This window comes from Anoplopoma fimbria, chromosome 16 (genome assembly GCF_027596085.1).
Source record: "Anoplopoma fimbria isolate UVic2021 breed Golden Eagle Sablefish chromosome 16, Afim_UVic_2022, whole genome shotgun sequence".
Taxonomy (NCBI): domain Eukaryota; kingdom Metazoa; phylum Chordata; class Actinopteri; order Perciformes; family Anoplopomatidae; genus Anoplopoma; species Anoplopoma fimbria.
In genome coordinates, this window is record NC_072464.1 from 17,068,299 (window position 1) to 17,095,964 (window position 27,666).

General features: G+C 40.7%; 1 protein-coding gene across 1 annotated transcript in view; it reads left to right on the forward strand.

The window, feature by feature from the left end:
- Positions 1 to 27,666, forward strand: part of LOC129105006 (ephrin type-A receptor 6-like) — a 140,351-nt gene that overhangs the window by 23,254 nt on the left and 89,431 nt on the right. Inside the window, exon 3 of the mRNA XM_054615870.1 lies at positions 16,376 to 17,039. Within this exon, the coding sequence (XP_054471845.1) occupies positions 16,376 to 17,039 (664 nt within the window). The remainder of the gene's footprint in view (positions 1 to 16,375; positions 17,040 to 27,666) is intronic.

Genomic DNA, 27,666 nt, shown 5'->3' on the forward strand with positions numbered 1-27,666 from the left:
TTTTTTCCCTTATCTTTTCTATTGTTACGAGAAAAGGTTTTGCTCTCAAGCATACAGAAGGGCTGAAACACACACTCACACACACACACACACACACACACACACACACACACACACACACACACACACACACACACACACACACACACACACACACACACACACACACACACACACACCAGTCTCAGACATACTTACAAACAGCTCTGCATGCACCACATTCTCTTTACCTCTTGTCCGCTCTGTCTTACTGTCTTGGGCCTCCGGTACTCTTCATCTTCTCCCTTCCCCATCCTCTTGATATCTTTCTCCCGTTTTCTTCCTTTTCACTAAAAGGAAGACCCCCCCCCCTCACTCTGTCTCTCTGACAGCTTCTTCTTAACATAGAGCAGCAGACTGTGAAAACAGGCAAGAGACAATGTGTTGCAGTTGTGTTTGTGTGTGTTTCATCCTGTACGTCTGCAGAGGGAGGGCAGTTTAATTAACTAACTGAAACGTTAGAATAGAAGTGATATTTATAATGTCACTCCAGATGACGCAGTTATTTCACGTATTCTGTTTAATCATAGCTTGTCTCCTCATAACACTGCTGCCTTGAGCTGCACTTTGAGATAATAATTCTGGAGTTTTTAGTAATAAACATCAAATGGCTGCTGTAACAGCACTTAGTTTATTTTGTGTTAGACCAAAAAAAGCAGATTTTAATTTAAGTGAACTGGGGCGGAGAGAAAGAACGAATGAGATAGTGCTGCCCTTTTCTACAGTTTAAAATGCCAGAGTTGTCTTTATCATTGACTCCAGTGTTAAAGTTGATACCATTTAGACCCCTGCTTCTGACTCATGAGTGCAGATCAGAAAAAGAGTAGCTTTCAATACTGAATAGGTTCAAGGGTAGACATAACTGAGATTCTCAGAGACTCTTCTCATTAATTGAATATACACAAAATAAAACATAAAATAACATTTGCAATAGCTCCAAAGAACCCTGTTTGAGACTTACCTTTTTTGATTAGACTATGAAACAATTATAAATTGACATTGAATCCATGTTCAAGGTAGACTCTATTTGTGTGTGTCTGTGCAGCATGCTTTCCTCTACCTGGGTGACCTGGTCTTATCTAAGCTGTCTATGGTTGCATACTGCTTCCTCACCCACTGGCAAAGTCTGTGTGTGTACCGCTGTGTGCAGCCGTCACTGTGATCTCACATCAGTCAGAGGCTGCTGAGCCAAACATTGACATTCCAGACTGCCTGCCCGCCTGCCTCTTTGGCAAAAATAGATATGTAAAACGACAAGCTCTTTTCCCCCTCGTTTTTCCCACGCACAGTTTGCCTGAGCTGGTTCGGGGGAGGAAAAAAAGAAAGGTCTCTGGTCTGTGTCAGCTCGGATGAGAAAGAGTCAATGTGTGCGGAGCAGAGTGACATATCAGCGTTTAGGCAAATGAGATAGAAGAGGTTGAAAGAGACAAGGTTCAAGCCCTTATCCCTTGTTGATCCTGCAGGTAGATAGGGTTTTACTGGTATGTGGGTTTTGAAGCTGCTGATAAATTATATTTATAATACTTTATTTTCATTCTGACTGGAGATTGGCCAGTTTTTATGTGCAAACATCCAGGGATTCAGAGCTTTTGTTAGCCTGAGGGTTAAATTTGCTCTAAGGCAATTGTTAGTTCCAAAAAGGCATTGTAATTCAAACGGGGACATCACAGAAGAGCACTCTTACCTGACTGTTATTCGAGCTTACAATTCTGCTTGCTACATTTAAAAATACTAATTCCTATCACTTTTCTTTAGTCAAGCACTAAAGTAAGCACTACCTACTGAATTTATCAGATGATGGACGTGACACAGAGTTTATTTGAATTAACATTGCAATTGGGAGGTCAGGGGTAAGAACGGCAGCCCAAGAGGTGGTGGGGCTCAGTATCTTGTTCGTGGACAATTCATAAGGGCGGATGTTTGTGATGCAGAGTGGGCATCAAGACTGTCTTTTCTGAAAGGACAGCCTCTTTGACTACAAAAATGTGGTTAGTTTACATCCATTAATGCAAGCCATGATTGATTTACTATCAGTGAGAGGAGTGATCTCCAGAGGCCATCATAGTGAAGGACATTATACTGTGCTTCATGGCATAAATGTGTTACTACACCAGCTAGAGCTAAATTAAATCCAGTATACAACAAAGACATAAGATGGTGACACAACCAAACATGTTGAACGTCAAATCATGCTGCTTTTTGTGGAAACGTCTTCTTTCTATGAAAGTTGAGATTACTATTTTATTTTATTCCATTATAGCAATGACATTTATAATCAGCCACTCCATTGTCTTTTTAGGGAAAACACGTATGTGGCTTTACACAGCAAAGTCATTTTGGATAGATGAGCTCTGTTATGCAGGAATCAAAAATGTTGAAATCAGGTGGCTCTGTTCACATGGCGCTGGTGGAATAGTCGCCACATACTGTAGCAGGCTCAGTCTCAATGGTATTTCTTCTTTTCCCCAATCGTCTTGAGGCTTAAGGTTAAGTCCAGGTTCAGGTCTAATACATTTAGAAATGTGAAACTGTTATCTCTTCTCTGTTCTGCACCCTCAATGCCTCACCGTTATATCTTCTTATCTCAAAGAAGTGTATACAAGCATACTCTGCAAAGATGTCACAGAGGGCGAAACGTGTTGCTCTGTTGTTTATTTGCTTTGGTCCGTCCTCTGTCAGATCACAGCATTGTGATAGTTTGCTGCAGCTTCGAGGAGTGTTGCCTGTCCAAACAAGACGGCAAAAGTAGAGTTCAAATCGGGTTTCAAAACACAGAGAGAGCCAGGGTTGGCCCTTGTATTGTCAATACTTTGGCTTATGTTTGACGTCTAAATCAATGAGCAGCCAGGCTGTTCTCACCTCTGATAATGATAGAGGTGTATGGGTAAATTATTATGGTGTCAATGTCTGACCAAATAAATCATTCCAGTGTCGTGGGAGGAATTTACTCAACAGTCTGTAAAACCTGCAATCAAATGCCTCAATTCAATTCAATTCAGTTTATTTTGTATAGCCCAGAATCACAAATTACAAATTTGCCTCAGAGGGCTTTACAATCTGTGCACATGCGACATCCTCTGTCCTTCCCTCACATCGGCACAGGAAAAACTCCCCTAAAAAACCCCTTTAACAGGGAGAAAAAAGGAAGAAACCTATGGGAGAACGACAGAGGAGGGATCCTTCTCCCAGGATGGACAGAATGCAATAGATGTCATGTGAACAGAATGAGCAGCATAACAGTTCTTAGATACAACACATTCAATGTATATGACATAAATGATTCATATAATAAGACTACTTATAATAACAGCAGCAATTATTACAGTAGAATTATAGCCATGAAAATAGGGATAGTAATGTGACTAATAATAATAATCGAAGTAGCAGTGGGTGTCAGTCGGCTCACAGCAGGAGGCACGACTACGGTCCAGGTACCACAACGATTCATGGAAACCTGCAGAACGAGAAAGCAAAAGGGCTTCAGGGTGGGAGTAAAGCTAAAATGCTTAATGGTACAGGTAATAGTAATAGTAATGTGACTAGTAATAATAATAATGGTGGTAGCAGTCGGTGTCAGCAGGGCCGTAGCAGGATGCACATCCATGGTCCAGGTACAACCACGATTTATAGAAGCCTGCGAAGCGAGAAAGCACAAAGACTCCAGGGTAGAAGCAAGTCAATAAGCGTAATAGTACAGGCAATAATAATAGTAATGTGACTAATAATGATAGTGGTAGTAGTAGTGGGTGTCAGCAGGGCCTCAGTAGGTGGCACGATGACAGTCCAAATATAACCCCGATTCCTGGGAACCTGCGAGACGAGAAAGCACAAGAACTCCGGGGAAGAAGCAAAATCAGTAATGTGCATAAATAGGAGATTAATACATAAAGAAGGAGGGAGAGAAGAGGAGAGAGGAGCTCAGCGTATCCTAGGTAGTCCCCCGGCTGTCTAGGCATATAGCAGCATATCTAGGGGCTGGACCAAGGCGAACCTGAACCAGCCCTAACTATAAGCGCTATCAAAAAGGAAGGTCTTAAGCCTGCTCTTGAAAGTGGTGAGTGTGTCTGCCCCCGGACTGAAACTGGAACCTGGTTCCACAGAAGAGGAGCCTGATAACTGAAGGCTCTGGCTCCCATCCTACTTTTATATACTCTAGGAACCACAAGTAACCCTGCATTGATTGAGCGCAGCTCTCTAGTTGGGTAATATGGAACTATAAGTTCCTTAAGATAAGACGGTGCCTGACCAGTTAGAGCTTTGTAGGTAAGTAAAATAATTTTAAATTCTATTCTTGATTTAACAGGGAGCCAGTGCAGAGAAGCTAATACTGGAGTAATATGATCTCTTTTCTTAGTTTTTGTTAGAACACGTGCTGCAGCATTCTGGATCAACTGTAAAGATCTAAGAGACCTATTAGAGCAGCCTGATAATAAGGAGTTACAGTAATCTAGTCTAGAGGTAACAAATGCATGAACTAGTATTTCTGCATCACTTTGAGACAGGATTTGCCTGATTTTCGCAATGTTACGTAAATGAAAAAAGGCTGTCCTTGAGATCTGTTTTATATAAGAGTTAAAAGACAGATCCTGGTCAAAGATAACTCCAAGGTTCTTAACGGTAGTGCTGGATGCTAGAGCAATGCCATCTAGAGAAACTATATCGTTAGATAATTGAATTCGAAGGTGATCTGGACCTAGTAGGATAACTTCTGTTTTTTCAGAGTTTAACATTAAAAAGTTACAGGTCATCCAGGTTTTTATGTCCGTAAGACATGCTTGAAGTCTAGAGAACTGGTTAGTTTCGTCTGGCTTAATTGATAGATACAACTGGGTATCAAGGGAACACTTTAATTTTATTAGTCTTTCTCACTGGTTTGTCATTAATTTTCCAGGGTGTTTTACACCAAGGCCAGAATACAACTCTAGAGGAACCACTTAATCTGTGTCATTTGGGTGTTTCTTAGCTCTAAATAAATGCTCCCCACACAAAGATAGAGGATATCAGCTCCACGCAAACATCAGTCCAACATGTGCAGTCTTTAAAATGGCAACACAGGTCGAACTCTATATCTTCAGTGCCCTCGGCTCTCTTAGGAGGATGACTGAGAACATCACCAACAGGGTGTCACTTTGTGAGAGCACCAGGGATGACAGATGGATGCGGGTGCTCTGGCTCCACCCTGCTGGCCACCCATCCACTGTGATGGATGCAGGAACGAGCGAAGCACAGGGCCTTTGGATTTCATTTGCTCACCACTGTTCACTTCTCCTATTGATTTGGGGATGTGCTGGTGACAGGCAGTGGGATACTGTGTGTGTGTGTGTGTGTGTGTGTGTGTGTGTGTGTGTGTGTGTGTGTGTGTGTGTGTGTGTGTGTGTGTGTGTGTGTGTGTGTGTGTGTGTGTGTGTGTGTGTGTGTGTTGAAGAATCAGTCCCCAAAGAGCAGTGGCAAACAACCAGATATCTAAGAAACCAGATGAAAAGAACTTAGTAAAAATGCATCCAACTTACAAGTGTAATAATAAGTAGCACACTCTGGTACAACCAAATCATCATATAGAAAACTATAGAAGCTATAGTTTGAAGTGTTAAAAAGTATAGTTTCACAAAAAAAAATTGTAAATCACTTGCAATCTGTCATCACAGCTTTGTGTGTTACAAATGTTGATGAACTGTGGAATATCATTCTGTTATATTGTTGAGATGTGGAAGGAGTTTAGTCAGGGACAAATAAGTCAATTAATTGAATTGACCATCTGAAGCAAATGTAGAGGCAAAAGTATGGCATATGATGGAGCTACACTCATCAACATAGGAGAAGGAGGTGGTGGGGATTTCATAAAGTGTAGCAGACCTTGAGACGATCACAGCCCCCAGCATCTTCTGACCACCAAGCCGGACCAGCTGGACCAAAACGCCACTGCAAGCTGAGTCAACTGTCCCAGGGAGGGGAGAGGGAGGAGAGCCAAGACGGAAGTTAAGCTTACCCAGCTGGGGCCTAAGGCTACTCCACTACCCAGTCTACTCCTGGCTCATGTCCATTGGCAGAAAAATAAGATGGATGAAATAAGACTTCAGGCTAACACAGCAACCGAAGATACGTTGACTGTTATTACCACGATCTTAACAGAGTCTTGCTCCATCTTGGCATCCCCAGATCAAGCTGCACTTGAAGGGCGGACTGCAGGACAGAGCCAAAGCTCCAGTGGGACAAGACGAGGCAGACTTTGTCTAGTAATGCTTGGTGCTTAAAGTTAAAGTTGATGGACACGTTTTCCCTGATGCCCAGTTCTTTAATGTGAAGATGCAAGCCATATTATCTGCTCACAGAATTGTTTTGTTGCTACAGTTCCCAAAAAATTGACAATTAAAAATGGACTACAACCGCATATCATTGTGGAACCCTGTGTTTCATAATGACAATAAATTGTCCTTGAATCCTTGAATATGGACGTTACTAATCAGCTGATCGCCACACAGCTGTGAATGAACCAGTGATTGTGAAGCATGCATGAAACAGATAATGCCAGTCAGCTATTGCAAGTACAACTTCAGTGTGCTGTCTGAACTAACACTATGCTCCATCTGGTGCACAAGACTGGGTCTGAATGATAAATATTATAACCATAATTTACTTAAATATTAGACGTCTGATATTTGCAGCCAGCTTCTTGCAGGATTTTATGTTTATATTTCTGCATCCCACCAGCAAAGCCTCATCATTTTAGATTGCAACCATTAGTAATTCTGCTTATAGATCCATTAAAGAAAATAGCGCAAGTGTACAAGATCAATGTATAGCCTCCTCCTGACCGTAGAATATAAATATAAAGCTAATGGGTTGATCTAACTCCTTGGAAAGTGTTTCAAAGTTGACAATATACTGTCTTCAATCATTGTACACCAACCTAACAAACTGGCCGCTACGCAATAAGGAGACATTCAAAAGAAAAGACAGAAAACTAATGACAAAGTTAGGATTGAAACTTAACATCAACGTTACTGGCTATGTACTCATATTAAGCAGTTTCACCACCAGGCTGTTTATTGGAAAATAGGGTGTTCATTCCTTCCATTATGGTGTCAATAAGGATTTTCTGACATGTTCAATATTGTTATGCAGGTTCTGTCCAGTGTCAAATGCTGTCAATATTCCTCATTGGCACACCTTTACTTATTGAATTGGAAGTCCTAAAGCACACAGTGGAAATCTATTTCCATAATTCCTCAATCAAAGTATTGATTGTCTTGTTGGCACTGTTAGACACAATGACTCGGCCGAGGTTGCCAGATATTGACAAAATCCCCCAAGTTAAGCCCCACTTGTCCCTAATGAGCCCACTATAGACCAACTTCTGAAACACACACACACACACACACACACACACACACACACACACACACACACACACACACACACACACACAGATACACATACATTTATGATAAAATGCACTCACAAGGGATTAGATTTTAGGTAATTATTGGTGAAATACATATGACGATTAAGATGTTTTAAGTTAAGCTTGTACTTGAGAACAGCTTGGGGTTTGTGAGATTTTAATATTAAAATTTAGCCTTGCCGAGAGTATTTAAGCATGGTATTTCAAATTCCATTTAAACACTGGTATTGTAAAATACATTGTCCATCCATCCATCCATTTCCTTCCGCTTATCCGGGCGGGGTCGCGGGGGCAACAAGCTAAGGAGGGTCCTCCAGACGTCCTTCTCCCCAGCAACACTTTCCAGCTCCTCCTGGGGAACCCCGAGGCGTTCCCAGGCCAGACGAGATATATAATCTCTCCAGCGTGTTCTGGGTCTACCCCGGGGCCTCTTACCAGTTGGACATGCCTGGAAAACCTCTAAAGGGAGGCGTCCAGGAGGCATCCTGATCAGATGCCCGAGCCACCTCAGCTGGCCCCTTTCGACGCGAAGGAGCAGCGGCTCTACTCCGAGCTCCCTCCGGATGTCTGAGCTCCTCACCCTATCTCTAAGGCTGAGCCCAGCCACCCTACGAAGGAAGCTCATTTCGGCCGCTTGTATTCGCGATCTCATTCTTTCGGTCACTACCCAAAGCTCATGACCATAGGTGAGGGTTGGAACGTAGATGGACTGGTAAATCGAGAGCTTTGCCTTACGGCTCAGCTCCTTCTTCACCAAAACGGTCCGGTACAACGCCCGCATCACTGCTGACGCTGCACCGAACCGCCTGTCCATCTCCCGCTCCATTTTACCCTCACTCGTGAATAAGATCCCGAGATACTTGAACTCCCTCGCTTGGGGCAGTGACTCACTCCCAACCCAGAGGGTGCAATCCACCGTTTTCCGGAAGAGAACCATGGCCTCAGACTTGGAGGTACTGACTCTCATCCCGACCGCTTCACACTCGGCTGTGAAATATAACATAAAATAAAATACATTGTATTATATTTTATGTTATCTGGTGAGTGAAAGCTTGAGTGAGTGAGTCAGTTAGTGAGTGAGTTAGTTTGGAGGTAATGAAGTGGTTTTCAATGTTAAAATCTTCCAGATAGTCTCTGAGACTAAATCATATGAAATGGTTGGTGAAGGAGTTGGATCTGGGTGATTTTATTCACTCTCTCTAACTGTCAAAATTTCCAGCCAGTGATCTTTATTATTCATAAATCATACAAAAATTCCAGAAAGAACACATCCAATTTAGCACATGCCCTTTTTTTCTTACTTTCTCCTACACAGTTTTAGTTGTTTTACTTTCTTCTCATTGTTTTTTCTTTCTCATGAAGTCAAAGAGCTGATATCAAGTTCCCTAGTGAGCAAAGACTCTTCATCCATCTCCCTCATTTCTATCGCTATGGTATGTGTGTGTGTGAGGTGGAGGCAGAGGTTTTTCATCCATCACTGAGGAAGGCTCTGGGATTAAATAAAAATCTCTCAATCCCAGTGACAGTGGCATCGCACTCACGCACACAAACACACACACACACACACACACACACACACACACACACACACACACGCACACACACACACGCACACACACATACAGTTCAGCAAGACGCACACTTGCATGTAAGAGACAAAGTGTATGGGGACAGACAGAGATAGAGAGGGCACCAGGTAGAAAGAAAGAGCCAAAAATAAAGACTTGGGAATAGAGAGGTTAAAGGAGAGAAAGATGGAGGAATAATGGAGAGATAGGTTAGATAGAGAAAAGGAAGCTACGGAAAAGAATATGAGAGACAGAGAAAAGAAAGAAAATAGTTTTAGGAAACTTAGGAAGCATTTAGAAATGCTTTTAATTTCTGGGTGTTAAAGAATGCACACTAGGTATGGAGAAATAAAAAGTCTCCTTAAAACACTATGCAATACTTAAACGAATAACAAATTAAAATAAATAGACTAAATAATAAAAATAAATAGACTCAGACCCTTCAGATAATGTGATCACTTTCCACCCGGGGACAACAGAGTATTAAGTTCATTATGTCTAAGATTTCTTTAGAAACAGAACCAGTGTTAGCATACCATAAATGGGATTAACTGTGTATTTAGAGGCAGGCAGTGTTACATGTTGGTAGTGCCAATATGTAATAAGTGGTAGCTTTTTCCCAGACAAACTGTAATGTGATATACAGTTATAATTTAATCACCAGGCTGGGAAGTTAATGGAAAACAGGACAAGAGAGATAAATGACCCAACAGGAGTGAGTCCAGCAGAGGGAGTGATGCTCGTTGTTTTAGAGTTAATACGTTTATCCTCACATTGGAGTTTTCTGTGTGTCAAATTGTGTCAAATCGCAAAATAAATGCATTTTAATGTTTTCGGTAGAAATGTTGTCTGGAGGAGGGAAAGAAAACACAAAAAGATAAACAACAAAAAGGATAGTGGGAATGATCTAAAGAAAGAAAGCCTCTGTGGGTATTCACGCTGGCTAGTTTTTTTTTTATTTTTGTTCTCCCCAGTCTTTATCTTTGCATTAATTGAGAGAGGAAGCCTCCAGAGACGGGGTAAAAACACACCTGCTCCCAACTCCACTGACATAGTGTATGCGTGACCACAGCAGGAGCATGTCTTGTTCTTAGAAAAGCAGGTGATGCTACAGGACACTGTGTAGTGTCCCAAAATCCCTGGGGATGACAAAAGAAAAATTAATTATAAATATTTATACAGATCAAGTCTCCTGTGGCACAAATGAACACCTGTGATTTTACTGTATTCCTCTTTCACACCAACAATAAACAATATGCAGTGTCTTTGTTTCCCGTAGGACATTTGTAATTCCTCCCTTTAATTGCTGTGGGACCTGCTAAATTCCAGCCATTGGTTGAAAAGGTGGACTGTATTTATTCTCATTATTCATTGTTCAGGCACAAAGATAGCTCATATATATTTTAGGGAAAATTCAGTATCCCAATGTCCAACCATTTCCATACTTTTGACTGTCAAAACTTGTTTATTGTAATTAATAGAAATGTATATTACAACACAATTGTACACGGTTGTATGTGTATCAGTGAATTAGGTGATTTTAGATGTAACTTTGCATACATAGACTCATATTCTCATGGTATAAATAAAACATCAATCAGTTGCTACCCAATGGCCACTTGCTCCACTACACATTAACTGGATAAAGTAGACTCTCTTCGCCTTGCTACGTCCTACAGTGGGTATTATACTTAGTGTGTGTGTGTGTGTGTGTGTGTTACATTACATTACAGTCATTTAGCAGACGCTTTTATCCAAAGCCACTTACAATCAGTAGTATATTACATATCATTCACCCATTCACACACTGATGACAGGCTACCATGCACTCTAACTAACATTCATGCAACATCCAGTCCACACCGATGGCAAGCCTTCGGGAGCAACTTGGGGTTAAGTGTCTTGCCCAAGGACACATCGACTGCCGAAGCCGGGTATCGAACCACCGACCCTCTGATTGGAGAACTACCTTGCTCTCCACTACGCCACAGCCGCCCAACCAAATCTGTAAAGATTTTCACACAATGAGCACACACGTCTCCTACCAGTCTGATAGTACACCTTTAAAAGCTCCATTACTTAACCTTCCCCACTGGTTTCTGGCAGTAATAGGCCTAATTATTAAGTCGTTCTTTAATAGTAAGTCATAACACACTGTCATTCGCACAGAGGACATTTGACTTTGAAATCGTGGTTTTTTTAATACATTTTTTTAGACCCAACCAAGTGGTACGCTAGGAATCGCTAAATGTTTAATTTCGATGGAGGACGAGTGGAGCGGGTTATGACACTATATTTAAAAAGTACTGTTCTCCATAGGGCTCGAGGTTTCACAGTTTAAATAAAAGGAGCTCATCTCCGGGCGAGTGGCCAGAAAAATGACTGGCTCTCTTTCATGTGCGTGAGTTATGGGCGATAACGGCTTTGGTCTCAGGCTGCAATCAATCAACCACATTTTCTGACCGTTTTCAATTGTGCATGTTCAGGTTAGATGGCAAGTTATTGAGGTGGCTTCACTTAAAGTTTTCTACTTTGAAAAAAGGAAGTTCTTATTCAGATGACAAATCAGCGCTAGACACAAAAAAAGTGGCAAAGGCCCTGTCAGGTTGGTTATTTCAATGGGACTTCAGGCTTTGGCCCATAGGTGTGATGATGTCGCTGAAACGAACCTTTTATTTAGAAGTCAATTAAAGGGAAATCAATGTCATTGTTTGTAAGACAACTTGGAAAAACTCAATTTCTAGCTCCTATAAACGTAAAGCTGCAGAGTGACTTATTTAAAAAGTGCTGACACCACATAGGTGCTTGACATTATCAGCTAACTGTCAGCATGTGGACGTCTTGGAGGCTTTTAGATTATCTGTGAATGGTATTTAGTTGGGGATTTGAGTAGCAATATGTTCCTATCACCGTGGATTGTTTTCCACCTTAGGGACAAACCACACTAATATCGCTGCCTCTATCTCTCTGTCTCTGGCCACAGTTTATCTACAGTGTCGTTTGAGCTCATTTAATTGCCTCCTAACTTTAGTAATTCTCTTGTATCTCCTGAGAAAACACTCAGCAGCATACCTCCATGCGTGCTTAGTACATTTTATTTTACATCTCTTTCTTTATCTCCTGCTTTCTATCTTTCCTCTCTCTGTTTACAACAACTTTTAACACATTACTTTCTTACTAAAGAATGTAGTCCAATATGAGGAATGTCTTCAGTCTGAATGACGATATTAGAACTCCAATCCCTTAAATACAGAAATCAGCATTGATACATTATAAAATGTCCTGAGTAGAAAGGCTGAAGGCTTTGAATGACTTCGCTCTGTGTTCAAACACAAACACAGTTCTGTAACACTCATTACTGATAGGTGACAGTCTGGGGTTCTGTGGATTGCTTGGTTATAGAAATATAAACTTTAACTAAGACACTTGACACCACTCTTCACTATTATGTCAGTCAGGCATCATAAATTTAATTCAAAATAATTAGCAGCAATTGATTTATTGTATTTGGTGTAGAAAAATGTAAACAAATGTACAGAATTTGCAGCAATATTAATCATCTGGCTTATCAAAAACAAAGTCTCATCTCTTGTTTATCTGTTCAAGCTGGAAGTCATTGATACAGTTACACAATATGTCTGGTAGAAAGACCTTTATCAACCAATCTCAGTTTGTTTGTTTGTGTGTTCAACAAAGATTACTTGTTTTTATACATTTTTAAGATGACCTTTTTGATTCCCAAGTCATGTCTCAAATGTGGAAATGTCAAACATTTTCTTTTTTAAACCAATACAAGATATTGTCCTGTATAATCTCAATTCCTTCAGTACCTCTTCTAAACTGTATCACTTACTATAGTTAAAAGAAAGCTTTGGAGCCCAAGGGTTGTTGATTCATCTTTCCTCTTACAAACACCTCTACAGGTCAGCAGCTGACTGAGTGGTCAAATCATATTGAAAAGGCCTGAAGGGTGTATTGAATCAGCATTGAATCAACACTTGTGCAAGTTCCATGGCCAGACCAAGTTGAGCATCTGTGTAATAAAATAACTGAAACAAAAAAAGATCAGTTTAAGGTTAAACAGAAAAAAATTATATTTTTGCAATATAAAGTAAGTTGATTTTAAAAAAGGTAATTCATTAAGTATCCAGTTAAGTATGTATGTAGATGGTAGTGAGATAATCATTAAGGTTATAGATACATTGGTAGGTCAATGTGTTCATTTGGATTTGGAAGTTTGATGTTTCCAAAACATGATGTTGCTATGTTTTAGAGCTCAGCTGCCTGTTACACCAAAGAGACTGTGCTCTACCATATATCAAATAAATACAGCATAATCGAAAATGCCGCGGTTTTGAAAATCATACTATCTGGATTTCTTTTTACCCTGGTTTAATACCAAAATACTGTATTAGCCTAGCTGGCGGTAGCTTCATATTTACAGTAAAGACCCAACAGTGGTTTTAATTCTCTCATCTAACTCTCACTAAGAAAGTGAATACATATATCTCCCCTAATGCTGAACTATTCCTTATGTCAGAAAATGAACTGACATACAGTATGTACAGTAAAGCATGGCAAAGATGTTGGTAGATATGTAATTAGGGTTAGTTAAATTTATTCTGATTCTCATTAATCTCAACAAGTTTTACTAAAATTCTAATTTTCATCACCCACTGTTTATGCTATTAATGTGAAAAGCTGAACACGATGGATGAATAATCTGTGATACTGTTCCTTCTTTGTTGCAAAGTTAACAGAGCTAAATTTCCCTCATCTTTAGAAGATGATTTCTGGCTTTTAATTACACCATAAGCATATTTTACCTGAATTTACTGCACTTCTTTTGAACGCCCAACCAAATCCATCGTGCATAGCCTCACGTGTGATTGGCAATATCACATCTAATCAAAATCAATTTGTTTGACTCTAATTCTACAATTACATCTTGGGGGAAGAGCAGATTAAAGCCCGTCGTCCTTGGATGATTGAATTAGAACATGTTATTAAAAAGGATAATGAGTATGTGAAAGCAAACATTTGGCTTTGATTACTACTCTCATCAAGAGGTAATATTTAGCTAAGTGCAAAACAGCTTATTAAATGCAAGAGCTTATCAAGCAAATAGTATTGGTAAATTAACCAGCAGCTCTATTGCAACTCTCTGGACTGTGTTTGCCTATAAAGGAGTGGTTCCCAGCCATTAATTAGAATGGGGATCTCTTCTCTCAGACCGGAGAATGTGGACATAAAGTGTGTGTTTTGTGTATATGTGTTGTAGTCACAGCACTTTTAAACACAAAATGATAGTTATGTGAATGTGTTGGTTGGTAATTAATAGCTCCACGGTTGGCCTTCCTCACCTAACCTCCCACTCGCATCTCTTGCTTGTCTCTGTGAAAACATGTTGATTATAGTGTTTTGCTCATACCAGGAGATAGTATTGGGTGTGCAAGTGTGGGTGAAGTAATTGTAGGAGTAGTAATAGTTTAAGATAATCATATATAGATTATATGGGGGGGGTATGATTATTTATTTATTTATTTGGATATCAGTCTAAATATAAAGCCAGACACACAAAGGCAAACGCTGCAGCTGTGGAGGGTCCAGTGCTGCATTATAAGCGAGGTGATTTGAGAGCCCCTTTTCCCAGGCAGGTAATTTGATTCTTGGAGGTCGGTGTTGGGTGGTTTCGGGGTCGCCCATGTAGCCAGTCCCAACTCTAATAAAACCAGGGAGCCTTGCGGGACCAGGAGGCTAAAAACCCCCATTAACTCCTCTCCAATCAACATGGGGACAGGTAACCTCATGACCCTGCAAAGCTGCCATACGCCCTGATCATGTGACCTGGGAGTTGCAAAGCTGATGACTAGGCAGCTGGAGTCAGACAGCATTCAAGAGGAAACCTACCTTGAATGCTGACGGATAAGAGCAAAAGAGATGATTAAATCTTCATTGTTTTTTGTTTTCTTTCCTGCCAGTGTTGAGGATAATACTCTGTCTGTTTATCATTTTGATCCAAGTGTCTCGACAACCTACTGTCTGACTTAATATGATTCAAATTTTCCACTTCACCGACATGCCACTGTATTTCAAAAGTAATTGAAAAAGAAAGGGTGTAATTATTTATTCAAAATCAATGTCTAATCATTATTCTAATTGTCCTAACATAGAAATATGAACAATAGAAGTTGATTAGGGTACTTAAAAATACTATTCCCTGAAACAATGTAAAAAACCCTCTTACCCTACTTAAAATGGTACGGTCCGAGTTACATCTGCTGAAAAGTCCATCCATTTCCTGTTTGGCAGTTTGGACCCATGACCTGCATGTAATATGGATTGGAGCTCATTCTGCAAACAATTTGTTGATTGAAGTTACATATAACCAATACATGCATTTTAATGGAATGTTATCAATGAAGACAATAGTCCAAATGTTATTACATTAGGAATGTGAATGATGACAGTATTCATACTGAAATGATCATAAATCACTTGTCAGCTGGTTTGCATGCTGTCCCCAAATGTGCTTACTAAGCTAACACTGCTCAGCCATAGAGTCCCTTGCTAATCAATTTAGCAACACAACTATGACTATGTTCCAATCTGTTGTGTCAGCAGCGTGGATTTAATAATAGAATTGTAGAAACTAGAATGTTAGTTTGGTAGGTTTGGTTTGACACAAAAAACTATTTATAGGGAAGGAGCCTGGTTTGGTTTAAGAACTATGTTGATACATTTAGGGAAACTTTGTGGTTTGGTTGGTTTAAATGAATGAGCCAATATTAGAGCTTTGTCATCATTGTTACAGTTCTAAACGCAGGGTTACGGTTAAGGAAACAATCATGGTCTTACTTATAAAAATGACAATGAATGGTTGGAAACTGGAAATGAACAGCAGTCTCCTGTGATTCAGTTTTGTTGACCTATCCATCCAGCCTGATCAACAACGTAATTCTTCTTGGGGGGACAGTCACACTTTAATTCTGATTCAATTTCCAGCCCACATATCCACCTTTACACAAGGTGTCTCGTAATAGGTAGAAACAGGCAAATTGCAATTGAATTTGCTAATCACATTCGTACTCTAAAAAGAATGAACCTTTTGGATTTCAATGACCCTATGGCATATCTTTAGGCACCACAATCAGGGCAACATTTACATTTAAAACCTTACTAGTAAAAACAATAGATTGTTCTTCATTATGTCCATCATATTTATATTGAACAGACTTGCATGCTGGGGCCCCCAAAGGGACTTAATACTTTTGTCTTATCTTTTAATTACTATTGATTAATAAATTACTTTTCTTTGCTTTTCCCTCTTCTTTCCTCTTCTAACCCCCATCCCCTTCTTATTTAGTGGGACGCCATCACGGAGATGGACGAGCACAACCGGCCCATCCATACTTTCCAGGTTTGCAATGTGATGGAGCCCAACCAGAACAACTGGCTTCGCTCCAACTGGATCTCTCGGCAGGCCGCCCAAAAGATCTACGTGGAGCTTCGCTTCACCCTGCGTGACTGCAACTCCATCCCTTGGGTGTCTGGTACCTGCAAGGAGACTTTCAACCTCTTCTACCATGAGACCGATGAGGCTCACGTTGTCAAATTCAAGCCCCCACAGTACACCAAGATAGACACCATCGCTGCCGATGAGAGCTTCACTCAGATGGATCTCGGAGATCGCATCCTCAAGCTCAACACGGAGGTGCGCGAGGTGGGACCCATGACCAGAAAGGGCTTCTATCTGGCATTTCAGGACATTGGTGCCTGCATTGCCTTGGTGTCAGTGAGGATTTACTATAAGAAATGTCCGTTCACGCTGAGGAACCTGGCCTCATTTCCGGACACAGTGCCTCGTGTGGACTCTTCTTCATTGGTGGAGGTGAGGGGGGCTTGTGTCGACCATGCTGAAGAAAGAGACACACCCAAACTGTTCTGTGGAGCTGATGGAGACTGGTTGGTCCCCCTGGGAAGATGCGTCTGCAGCGTTGCGTATGAGGAGATTGATGGATCATGTGCTCGTGAGTTTTTCAACCGCTCTATCATTCATTTTGCTTTACAGTCATCGATGTATCATATCTTGAGACTCCAGCAAGTCTTGCAATACAGATAAATTAGCATTTCTTACTGAAACTGGCTCTAGGTTTGGAGTGTGGACCTTGTCAGTTAAATGCTCCAGCTAATGTGTGTAGCTATCTCAGAATACCAACCTCTGACATAAGCATTACTTCATGGTTTTTGTCAGCACTGGTAGCCCCTGATCAGCTTTTTCTCCCACTTGAAACATGTTTCATATCAGCAAACCAAACCCTCAAGCAGATATTTGTACTCTGCCATGGCCTTGAATTAATCATGTCCTTCACAGAAATGTGCACACGTGTTCATGTGGTCAAAATCAAGGATAAATATTATTTTCAGTGAGTGTTCACCACCTTAAAACTAACAAGAAGAATTTACAACTTGAAACTAAGGGTTACAATATTTTGAGCACTATTTGCTGTCTGAGAATAGAGGTGAACTGCACTGTCAACTATGAAGCTGATATCTTCTGTCTAGTCTATTAAATATTAAAGCAGTACTATTCCTATTTTTTAACTAAAATGCTACCCTCACTTGCACACTTTCTGTGTATTCCCTCCTTATCTAAATCAATTATCTTCTTTATTCATAAAAACTTTCATCAGCATCAGTCAGAAAGTCAGTTTCCTATAATTAATATACTGGACTTATTGCTGCATCAGCCAGTCAGATAGTGTCTGATATAATGTCTGCAGGACTTCGTTTCCATTTGCTATAACAATGCATGCAACAACTATAAATGATACATCATGTGTCAGTGACTGTCCATCTTTCTATGAGTCCCTCTTGCTGTGCTGTCATACATCAACGATTTACAAAAGCAAGTTTATCGTTCACCTCCCCTCTCCATTCCCATCTGCTCCGTATCACCCGTCCTTCATTTTCCTCTGCTCTCCCAGTTATTGCTTGCTGCTAACTCTGTGGAGAATAAGATCAGATCTAATGTGGGGTGATTAGAGTGTTTAGGGTTGTTAGTGTGATGACAGAGAGCTTCCTGGATTCTGTCTAAGGCTCTATTGGTGTGTGTGCTAGGGTGGGGCGTTATGTTAAAATTTCCCAACTGGCCACCGTCAGCCGAACAACCGGCAATTATTGATGTATTCACACATGGGAGAGGTTCGCCCTCAGGGTTTATTTTAACCCACACTATGATCTTTTACTTAACCTAACCAAGTAGGATTGTTGCCTAAACCTAAGATTTCTTGCAGAAAGAGATTTCTGGTACAAAGCCTTTAGGGGAAATTACTCCCCCTTTAGTGTCAGCTCGAAGAAGTGTTCCTCAAAATACCAACAAAATAAACTCACAAAATGTCAAGAAAATAAATATTCTTAAACCTTTACTCTATACACCCTCTGAATTGAAGTCTCTCCCTTTCACTGAACTAAGACCTGCTGGATTACCTTGTTAAATCATTGAAAATAGTCTTAGTTAGTCTTCCCGCTGTTCCAACAATCACCAACTCTGGTCTGGTCAAATAGATGTGAAAATATGCAGCTCTATGCTCTGTTTTTCCCTTTCGGGCAGCTCCTTATTAGTGCCCACTGAGCAGCGGCTCATCACTCATTCTGGAGAGGCAGACCATTAAAGCCAATCACTGATAGCCCATATATTCATCTAACTGCCCAATTGTAGTTTGGGCATAGATGCATGTCAATATATTTGCTATTCAAAATGTCTTTTACTTTTTCTGTCAGTTACTGTGATCAATAACGTTCTATGAACATACTATTGCTACTTGTCCTTTATCGTCTTGGCCTTTTGCATACTGCAGGGATTCCAAAAAGATCATTTTTCTAAGGCTAAGATGCACTCAGCAGTATCTCTGGTCATAATATATGCTAGAATATTTAGGGGCTTGCTGTGTGAACAGAAAATACTAAACTTTGATTTTTAAGTAGCTGCTTATTTAGTTTAGAATTCTCCCAAATGGTTAGAATTACAAAAGTATTTCTCAATGAGTTGGGGAATTTGAGTCCAACTTTGTGTATTGCTTCAGAGGCAAACATGAGCAATGTATTAGTGAGCTTTCATAAAGTCAAACATAGTGCTGTTTCTAGAATTGGAACTCTTTCAGTCGATTTGTACTGGGTCTGTGTGAGATATATATATATATATATATAAATGGATGTGTGTGTGTGTGTGTGTGTGTGTGTGTGTGTGTGTGTGTGTGTGTGTGTGTGTGTGTGTGTGTGTGTGTGTGTGTCGTGTGCAAGTTTAAGAATGTTGCTGTGTATATCAGTGGACCACCACCCGCTGTCCCAGGGGCTACCTTGGTGTGACAGATTACCTCGGCTGGCTTGGTAGCATTTTGATCCTCAACTCTCTGATATGAGCTTTGGGTTATCGCTGGTAGTGCTACTCACTGGGGATGCAATAGTAGAAAAAAAAGCTACCTTCATGGAGATCTACTGCAACTTCCTTTTAAGCCATGTAAAGGCCTGATGTCAGGTGAACTGGTACACGTGTCTTTAATCTACTGAAGATAAATCTGCAATCTACAATCTGCCCAGTGGGCTACAAAAAGTGTGGTTACAATATAAACAACAGTATATGTTATGGTGTTAATTGATTAACACTCATTTTAACACCTGGAAGTTCTAAATTCACTGCAAACAGAAAGATAAAGAGAAAGGTGCCAGGTGGACACAAACCCAATCTTTCATCTGTATTGGACAATGTACCTTCACTTTGCTTATAACCAGAATGAACTAAGAGCACAATAAATGGAAGTATTGACATACATTTGAGGACAGAGTGCCATTATGTTCCCCTCTACATCCATCCAACATCACGGCAAACTACAACCTTGCTTGATGCTCTTTCCAAAACATATTTCAAGACTATTCACTGCTCCTCTCCCACCATCCAGTACCAGATGTCCTTGTACAGTTGATTACAATTCATCTTGTGACAAGGACCAGCATCGTTTCCCAGCTGCACTCACAGCTGCATCGCAATCAGCGGGCCAGGGGTTAAACTGCAGCTGTGATTAGAGCCGGACTGTACCAAACTGGTTACCTCATTCATGTCTGTCCCTTTTAATATTTTCCAAATTGTTGTTTTGGGACAGAAAAAGCATTATAATGATGAATAAACTTGCTATTGAGAACTTGGAAAGAAAAACACATTACATAGTGAGTTTTCTTGCAGTTTGAAACATATTTGCAGGCTTTTTTTTTAATAGAGGTGATGGTTTGATTTGATGAATATCCAAATGTAAATGTAAAGCGTTCCTTAAATCTCTCTTTAATGTTAGGCTTCACATCATATCCAATATAGTTTTGTTAAAAAACAGTCATTTCTCTTTTCTATTTACAACAATAAGTGACCACAACACGGTCACCTATCAGCGTCCCTATAGGCCCTACAGACCAGAATAATTTCCCTTCCCTTTTCGCTCCCTTCTATCCTTCACCCCTCTCCCTCTAAGAACTAGATTTCACAGTTGGATGAAGTTTAGCCCTTTGGGCAATGTGATGGCATTTTACTGCAATGTCAGACCTGAAATGCAGCCCTTGCTCATTGTTCCAGGATTCAAACAAGCGTCTTTATTAAAAGCCTCCACACAAGGTACCGCTGGAACGCCTTGGGCATTGAAGGAGAAAGACTGAGGTGGCTGGCTAAGCTAATGCTTCAATTCCCAGTTTACAACCAACCGGTCCCTTAAGTGCTACGGCTGCTTGACTTGGCTGGGGGAAAAAATGACAGGTTTGAATGATCTGTGATTTCAGTGAAAATACCATCGTTGATGAGTCTTTTTCATTTTCATCTCTGGTTGCCTATGAATGTCGCTCATGCACTCACTGTACAGTAATACTGCTTTCACGTGGAATCAGGCAGACGGAAGGCGGCAAAGGAACAACGCCCTTCAATGGCACAGAAAACACAAATAAACAGTCTGACAGAATGACAGAATGCAGCATTAGTCACACTTACCAATTGCTAAAGTCCCAAATGTTACTGTTAAATGCATTTTAAATAGAAAAAATATATATATGTGATTCCATCCTGCTTAAATTGTACCCGAGTCCTGTGAATTTTGCTGTAGTATGAGCTTAAGTGTGCGCCAAAGATCCCTCCATCACATTATTTTGCTCAAGTCTCACAAATAGTGCTGCAGATCTGTTTAGTATTTAAATTGTTTAAGTAACCCCAAACATCCACCCCAAACAAACAAACACTCCATTTCTGAATTGCAAACCTTTATTGGTCCCAGAAAAAAGATGAGTCTAAATGAAAGACTTAAGCTCCACTGAGGTAGGAAAAAGAGGACACGTTCTCCTCCCAGCCAAAGCCAAATAATCTTTTTCTCTAATTCAAACCCAGTGCTTTTGGTAACAATAAGACTCTAATCCCCTTTTCATTTCCTGGATGAAGTTCGGAGTGTCAGTGTGCTGCAGTGAGACTGAAGTTAATCAACTCTATCAGCTCACAATAACCCATACAAGCCTCGATTCAACTGGCATTCTCCTCCGTGTATAGACCTCCTCATCTTAGCATACATTTACTTATTACGACGTTTTGCTAGTTCTCATAAAGACTCTATAATCTACAATTACCAGTTTGGTTATGAGAATAAGACTTAACGCGTCATGTTGTGATCCCATCAGACAGCAGCTGGTTTTGTGGTACAGAAGTGACCACTAGTGGCAAAATGGATATGCTTTTATGAGTGCCTGCGTCTTCATTGCTCTTGTGCAATCACACAAAGACGGGTGACCCAATACACAGTCCTGCTAATAGTTCAGCACTATTCCACTGATTTACAGCTGATAATGCAGCTATATAAACTAAAATATAGCTTTATAAACATTGTTTCATATTGGGTATTGCACATTTCCTCCCTAAAGAAAGGCAGCATAGGCTGAGGAAGGCAGAGAAAGAGGTGCTTCTTTGTAAAGCGACCGATCCTTACACAATTTATCTCCATTAAGTATTTTTGTCCCCATGCCTTTTGTTACAGGTGGAGGTGAGCATTGTTCTTTGAACTGTGATACAAATATGTGTTCTAAGTACTCTGCACCCTGGCATTTTCTCTTTGTTTTTAAATGCATAGAAGGGGGAATTGTGTGGTGCTGACTTAATATCCTATTGTTAATTATTCTTTTACTTCCAGGAGAATAGTTTATAGGTGTGTGTGTGTGTGTGTGTGTGTGTGTGTGTGTGTGTGTGTGTGTGTGTGTGTGTGTGTGTGTGTGTGTGTGTGTGTGTGTGACCATGCATCTCTCTCTCTCGCTTGCTTGCTCACTCTCTTACTCTCTTATATATCTCTACATATATACTGTATATGTATATATGTGTATATATATATATGTATATATATATGTGTGTAAACATCAATACAAATTCTTATATTATATACATACTGTTATTTAATAAAAGTGTAACATATACCTCCGCCTCCTCCTTGGCATCCCTCCAGCACTGTGGCATGCAAGCGGCCAGAATGCCTATGGCTAAATATAGAGCCGCACACAGACACACACACACACACACACACACACACACAACAAACAGGCCAAAACATCAATAAGAGCAATCCTTGGTGTTAATGCAAGAAGACGCCTCGCTCCACCTAAATGATTGACACGCACATTCATTCAGTCTCTCTCGCTTCGTCCTTCCCCGCCCCTCCATCCCTCTTATTGTAAGACAATCTAGCTGATGCTGTTACCACTCAGTGTTTTACAGCAGCTCGTGTGTGTTTGCTGGGAGAGCTCTCTGCAGCGCTATGAATAATGTAATCAGAGTGTGCTTGTGTGTGTGTGTGTGTGTGTGTGTGTGTGTGTGTGTGTGTGTGTGTGTGTGTGTGTGTGTGTGTGTGTGTGTGTTTGTTTATATGTGCGTATGTGTATCAGTGTGTTTGGAGCTGGGTGCTATTTGTTATGTGCTGAACCAAAGTGGTTCTCCCCAGTGTTGGGCTGGGGAAATAAAGCCATGTATTAACATTTTAAGCTAATGCCGCGCCACACACATTGAGAATTACTGTGCACCTCTCATTTTCAAGAAAGATGAATGCCCCCAAGGAGTGAAAATAACAAAACATGCTGTGACATTTGGTTACTTGACTTGTGCTATTTTATAGTCCATTCAATTTTAAAACAAAACACAAAGTGTTTTTAAAAAAAAAAAAAAGAATATAGCAAGACTGAATGGTTTATATGTGAACAGAAGTGGAAGCTAACACTTTATGTCATCATTTTCTTGGCCGGTTATCTCAGATATTGCAATAATCTGAGCTCACAGTGCATCTCTGAATGTTTAAATCACAAATACTGCTGACATTTTTCAGTCTTTTACCCAGCCCGGAATGGCCCTGGATGCTCATTGGGTGTCTAAGGTGGGCTTCATATAAGTAATTGGGCAGCTAACAGGAGCAGCTGTATTAATCGTAATTGGCATGCTGGTTTACACATTCTGAAGAAAGTTTCACTTATAAGACATTTTCAATTACAGCATGAAGACAGTCAGACAACAATTACAGCACATATCCTTCAGCCTGTCAGCCCGCCAAATGAGATGTCACACACACACACACAAAAGGAGGGATGCTGCAAAAGCGGCGAAAACACACATAATGAATCACATGAAACACCCACGCCAAGGCAAAGACACAACAGCCCTTACCACACACACACACACACACACACACACACACACACACACACACCAAACCTACTGGCATCTCGGTCAACGACAGCCACGACACACACTCACACACACACACACACACACACACACACACACAGAAGCCCAAAATGCACTCAAGCAGAGACAACATTTTGCTCTCACAAAATATGCTGTTACAAACACACACACAAGGAGACGCACCAGGGAGCTCTGGCTGGCATCAGCAACAGAGCTGTTTACAGACGGGCCACACTGCAGGGAGACACTGTGACATTTCAGAAAAGGATAGTTTTAGTTTAACAAGCATGACCCTTCAGGCTTAATTGGGAAGGTCTGGAAAGAGTGAGAGAGAGAGAGAGAGAGAGAGAGAGAGCGCTTGTGTGTGTGTGCTGGTAGAGGATCAGAGATTGTTGGATAAATTTAACCCCACTTCATTCAGCATCAACACACACACAGAGTTCTGAAGGACAAGTCTCCTCCTAAGGGCAAAGCTGAGGTATATCATCGGCCTGGTCTCCAGTTTCTCCTCATACAGCATGAAGACAGCTCTCTTAGTTTTCTTCTCGTTCTCTCCCTCCATATCCATCACTCCTCAGGACATTTCTTATCAGACATGAGGATATTTATACATTTCCTATCATTTAAGTGAGTTTTTGTCCTACAGTACGACTGTATTTCAATGCATAGCTGTTTGTTTGTTGTCTACCCAGTTTTAGCATTTGCCTCTGCAGCCATCACGAATAATATAATTGAAAGCTCTTTGAACACTGACGGTATGCTAATGCTTATTTCCCCCTTCCTCATTAAGCTCAGTGTACCACTGAAAGGCAAGGCTTCGCTGCCAAAAGCACGATGCGGCTTGCATAAAGCCCAGTGTAAATAGCTGCTGACTGCCCCCTGCTCCTTTGTCTGTCGCTACATGCTGTCAACATGTGCAGCCAATAATAAGTGAAAATGTTAAACATTCATTAGACATTATTCCAAAGCAAAACATTTAATATGACATGAATAATCTGACAACACTGAAGTATACAGTATGGAGTTCTAAAATCTTGTAGATTTGCAATGTTTGTATGTGGCAGGTAGCTTGTTTCCAACTTAGAATGAAAAGTTCAAATTATGTCTAAATTGACTCATGATCGCTTCTTTAAGCTGATGTGGTCCTCAAATCCTACACACCTTGCTGTGTTCTCGACAAGTGGAGCTCCTTTGTCCCACTGAAAGCTGTTGACGATGCATTTGGGATCGATGACCTCTTGGCAAAGTGAAAAATGGATGCCATTTGTAGCTGGCCACCGAGGTTGTCGTGTGCGTGGGCAGTGACTGTAGAGTAGTGGGGTCATCCTCATGAGCTCAGTGGCCATCTTCCCACTCGTGCCACAGCTAGATCTTTCCACTACCAGCCGCTGACTCGCTTACTCACTTGATCATTCACATTTGCAGACAGAGAGAAACCAAGTGTGACCCCCAAAATTGCTGACAAGGCTTTAAACCAATAGCAATATGTGTTAGATAGCAGAGTATGTGCAAAAAAAAAAAGAGGTAGTTAACCATAACACTGGAACTGTGACTCCACCATCAATCATTGGTTCTTCCCTGAAATAGAAGCTGACATCTATTCTGCGGTCAGACTTGACAGTATTATTTTATCTGCAATGTTTATAGAAGACAGTGGTAATAAGCCAATGTAAAGTTGTTTTTTAAATAAGCTTAATTATTGCCAACATGACTAGGTTTTGAGCCCCAAATTTGAGCTAGGTTGCCATCTTTCAATTCTCTCTGCAAGCAAAAAACAAAAAAAACAATGCTGTGATTATCTTTTTCATGTAAACATTTTGCAAGATTGAGTCATCTGACTGGATCTACTGTACTCAACACTCTGCACACTGCTGTGTGATGCAATGACCTTCAATCTAGTTCATAGTCGAGGTGAAAAGGCTGTGTGCCCCTGATTCAAAGCTTATCTGTCCTTGTGAGGACCAACTTTTGACAGTTCATTGTTCTTGTGAGGACATTATGACAGCCTTTCACATTAAGAATTAATTGAGTTTGAGATTAACTTAATGGCTAGAGATAATTAAAGGGTTGGGTAAAGTTTAAAGGATCAATATAAGGGATTGGGAGCATATCTAATGCCTCTCAACATGGCGACAGTCGAGTCAGCGGCTAGAAGCTAACGTTGCTAACAGTGAAAACTACAACTAAAATGCTTACAGAGCTAACGGTGTTTAACTGGGGGAGAACCGTAGGTTGGGTGCTACGCTTCCATGATGATGCTGTCTGACGAGGCGGCCTTATCAGCGGTAACAGCCATGTGAGCCCAGTGCAGAACGGCAGGGATTAGCTAGCCAGTGGGGCGCGCTCGCTCGACGAACATTCACTAAAAAGCACACGCAGCCGGCACGACTTGGTCAGCAAAGCATGGAGAATCTTGAATAACAGCAAGCACGGAGGGAGAGGGACTTACTCCACTACATTTTTACATAGCAACAGTTGTTTGCGGCTGTAGTCATGCTCTAAATCCTGTATATTGCACTTTTTTGTAGTAAGAAAGAGGCTTAGTGTTTAAGGTTATAATAAGTTTGATTGTGTTATAAAGTATTAGGTGTCATGTAATGTTAGAATTAGTAAGACCGTCAAGGTTTGGTGTCATTTAGGGGTTTTGGGGTAGGGATACAAACAAATATTTTGGAAAACAATTATGTGTTTGTCTAAAAGGTCCGCTTTGAGTCTTTGGCATTTGACCTGATGTGATAATAACAAATAATAGTAAAGTAAAAACTCTCAAAATGGATGAACACACACAATCACACAAGCAGTAGCAAGCTAAGGCACACCAATAGGTAAAAACTGTCTAAGAATGCAGTATCTTGTCTGAAATGTGTTGTACTGAAGGAACTGTAGAGGATAAGCATACTAGTGCGTTCATGAGCATGTTCTCTTCTGTGTGTCCTACACAGCTATTTCTGTTTACTCATTTACATGGTATATCAATTACATTTCTCCAAACCGGTGGTGCCTTACCTTTCCACTGTCTCTCTTTCGATCAGTCACTTGATGAGCATTAGGAGGCTCTCGTGTTGTCGCTCTTCAAGCTGTAATTGAGAACAAATGTGGAGAGGGAGAGTGTTTAATTGAGGTTGTCAAGAAGAGGGGGCGGGTTTGTTGGGCACCTAGAGATCTCCTCATCTCTTTGCATTTCAACAGTTTAAAGAATAAATTATGCAGATTGCAGTTTTTTGCGAGTCCTAGTTGCGATGTGAACTTGCGGTGACTTCTGCTTGGCTTTTTTCCCCCCTTCAGTGAGAGTTACTTCAAAGCTGGGAAGTGATCAAAGACAGTTGAAAAAAATAATTCCCCAATGTACCGGCACCCTGCATACATACTTACAGCTCCTGCCTGTCTCGACACCGCATACTCTTTCGCTCAGAAAACAAAAGCAAGCGACACCGTATGATGTTTTTCTTTCCTTTTTTTTTTTTTTTTTTCCTCGAGCACAGTCCTGTCAGACGTTGCAACATTTCAATTGATTTCCCTTTTTTCTCATATGTGTGTGTTCTATTTTCGTACGTAGGAGACCAAGAGACTGAATTAGTCATTAAAGGGTATGTATAGCGCGACATGGCCCAGATAAGACATCACAGGGCTGGATTGAAGAGCAGACTTGTCATAAATGAAAGAACATTTTAGGATCTGGAGACAGCTCCTCCCTAGCAAATATTAAAAAAAAACAGGGTTATCGCGGGTTCAGCGTCAGTGATGACTATTTTTCGTCTTGGTGGCAGCTTGTTTATCCTAGAGACAAAAGTAAAAGAGTTAATACTCATGTGTCCAATAAGTTAAACATACATGTTTCATCAGCCATGTAAAAAATGGATGGAGACGGGGTTTGAAAGTTGTTTTAATTAAGATATCACTATCACCATCCAGATTTTCCT